This window comes from Herpailurus yagouaroundi, unplaced genomic scaffold (assembly GCF_014898765.1).
Source record: "Herpailurus yagouaroundi ecotype Mexico unplaced genomic scaffold, PumYag 100, whole genome shotgun sequence".
In the NCBI taxonomy this organism is placed as follows: domain Eukaryota; kingdom Metazoa; phylum Chordata; class Mammalia; order Carnivora; family Felidae; genus Herpailurus; species Herpailurus yagouaroundi.
This window is the reverse complement of record NW_024412391.1, coordinates 85,522,477-85,524,573: the sequence shown is the minus strand read 5'-3', so window position 1 is coordinate 85,524,573 and position 2,097 is coordinate 85,522,477. Positions and strand designations below refer to the sequence as shown.

General features: G+C 53.9%; 1 gene segment (V, D, J or C); it reads left to right on the top strand.

Annotated features, from left to right (window-relative positions):
• Positions 1 to 299: 299 nt before the first annotated feature.
• LOC121028916 (T cell receptor gamma variable 4-like) lies at positions 300 to 1,877 on the top strand. The segment is given in 3 exon segments: positions 300 to 688; positions 777 to 1,111; positions 1,721 to 1,877. Coding segments are annotated over 3 exon segments (537 nt in total).
• The last annotated feature ends 220 nt before the right edge of the window (positions 1,878 to 2,097 follow it).

The following is a 2,097-nucleotide window of genomic DNA, read 5'->3' as shown; positions in this document are numbered from 1 at the left end:
ACGAACGAGGTCCCTTTTGACAGATGAAGAACAGGAGGAGAAACAGCTCGCCCACGACTGCACAGCTATCGTGTTATGTGAGGGCATTTAATCTCCTGATGCCACCTCTGGGGACAATGCTCCAGTGCCTGCTCAGGAGCCCCGTGCCTTTTAGGGGGGAATTGCTGCTCTGCTTGTCCCTGCCCCCCAGGCAGGCCGCACACCCATTGCTCTGTGAGTGCCAGGTGGCCATTTGAGGCTTAGGGTTTGTCTCCAGCCAGACCCGGCTGTCATCCCACCTGATTCGCCTTAGGCATGCAGCCTCAAAAGAGACACTGAGCAGAAACAAATTAGTGCTGTGCTCCATAGTCCATGTCGAATCAAGGATTGCTATTATTAGTGGTGTTTTTATTGCACCAAAGCTCTTCCGTATTCTCAGCACCCTGACCGTTGGGGGTTCCTCTCCCCATTTTGTGGTCAGACCTGTCCCTGCCCTCTGGCTCCTCCCTCCAGCCTCTCTCTCTCTGTCTCTCACCAGCAGGTGCCTCAGGGATGCAGAGCTCAGACACTAACCTGCCCTCTGCCACCCACCTAATCAGTCTCCTTCCAGCAGGTGCAGCTGGGAGGTCACCCTGGGCTTCTCTCCACCAGCGGGAAAGCAGAACCATGCTGGGTCCCCTCGCCTTCCTGTGCGCCCTCCTGTTTCCCGGTAAGTCCTGACTCCCTCCCCGGTGCGGGTGCGTGGGGTGCCCTGAGGCTCTTATCCTTCCCTGTCTCACCGCTGTCCCCCCTCGCAGGTGGCGTGGCAGCGATCAGTGTGGAGCAGCCAGCCGTGGTGGTGGCACGTGCAGGCAGCTGGGCCACGCTGCCCTGCAAAGCCAGCACCTCGGTCAGCTACATCCACTGGTACCGCCACCAGGAGGGTACAGCCCCCAAGAGGATCCTCATGATGGATATGTCCAGCTCATATGTGACCAGAGATGGTGTCTTGACAGCAGACAAGGTCCACGCCAAGAAAGGCAAGGATAGCACAAGCTCTAGCCTGTTGCTGCTGAAGCTGGCGAAGAGCGATGAGGGCGTGTATTACTGTGCTGTTTGGGAAGATCAGAGCACAGCCTTACAGGAAGCTCAGGTCCTTGAGCAAAAAGTCCCCAACTCCCAGGGTGCTCCAGTCCTGGACTTTCCATGGGTGCTGGGTCCCTGGGGTTTCCTGGGTCAACCGACAGTACCTTGGACACTGGAGGACACCCCCCTCCGTGGGTCCACTGCACATGACCCAGGAGGCTAAGGAGCCCCAGCTCACAGGCTGGTGCAGACCCAGGGAGCTGTCCCGTCTGGAGGCACTTTTCTAAAGATCGTCCAGGGTGAGCTTCTGAAGCATCTGGAGCAGGATCTGAGCTGCTCAAGGCAGCAGCCATGAGCACCAGGCACCAGCCCAATGTGGCTACTGAGCACTTGAAATGTAGCCACTGCACTAATCCATGCCACCATGGGCTGCTTGTGTAGCATATTCTGGAGACTAAAAAAGAAGATGAAATATACCCTTAAAAATTTCTATATTAACTGCACACTGAAATCACACTGAAATACTATTTTGGATATCATTCACTAAATAAAATTTGTGCTAGAATTATTTCTTTAACTTTTTTACTTATTTATTTAGCCTTGTTTTTAACGCAGCATTTAGGGAATTTTTAATTTGTGTCTCAAATTGTGTCTAACACTTACTTCTATTGAACAGAGCTGTGCCAGACTGACGATTCAAGAATCTGACCATCTCCAATGAAGAATGTGGGAATAAAATATCGTGCAAATAATTTCAAGGCCGAGAGACTCTCTGGGGATTCCGCACAAAATGGGTGCAAGCAGAGACTGGAAGGCAGTTCCTGACTCTAGTTTCTAAGTTGCCGCCCCGCCCACCGCTGGTTCCTGTGCAGAGACAGACTCTTTGATCAGAAGCCCAGGAAACAGTGTGGCTGACTTCGCAGCACCCTCACCCATGCCTGGTGCTCACTCTCCTGCGGGGGAAATGATCCTCAGGGCAGGTGCACGCATCGGCCCTGGACGAGACCCCGGGCCCTCCGCCTTCCCCGTCTCCTTGAAAGTGACTCTATATGG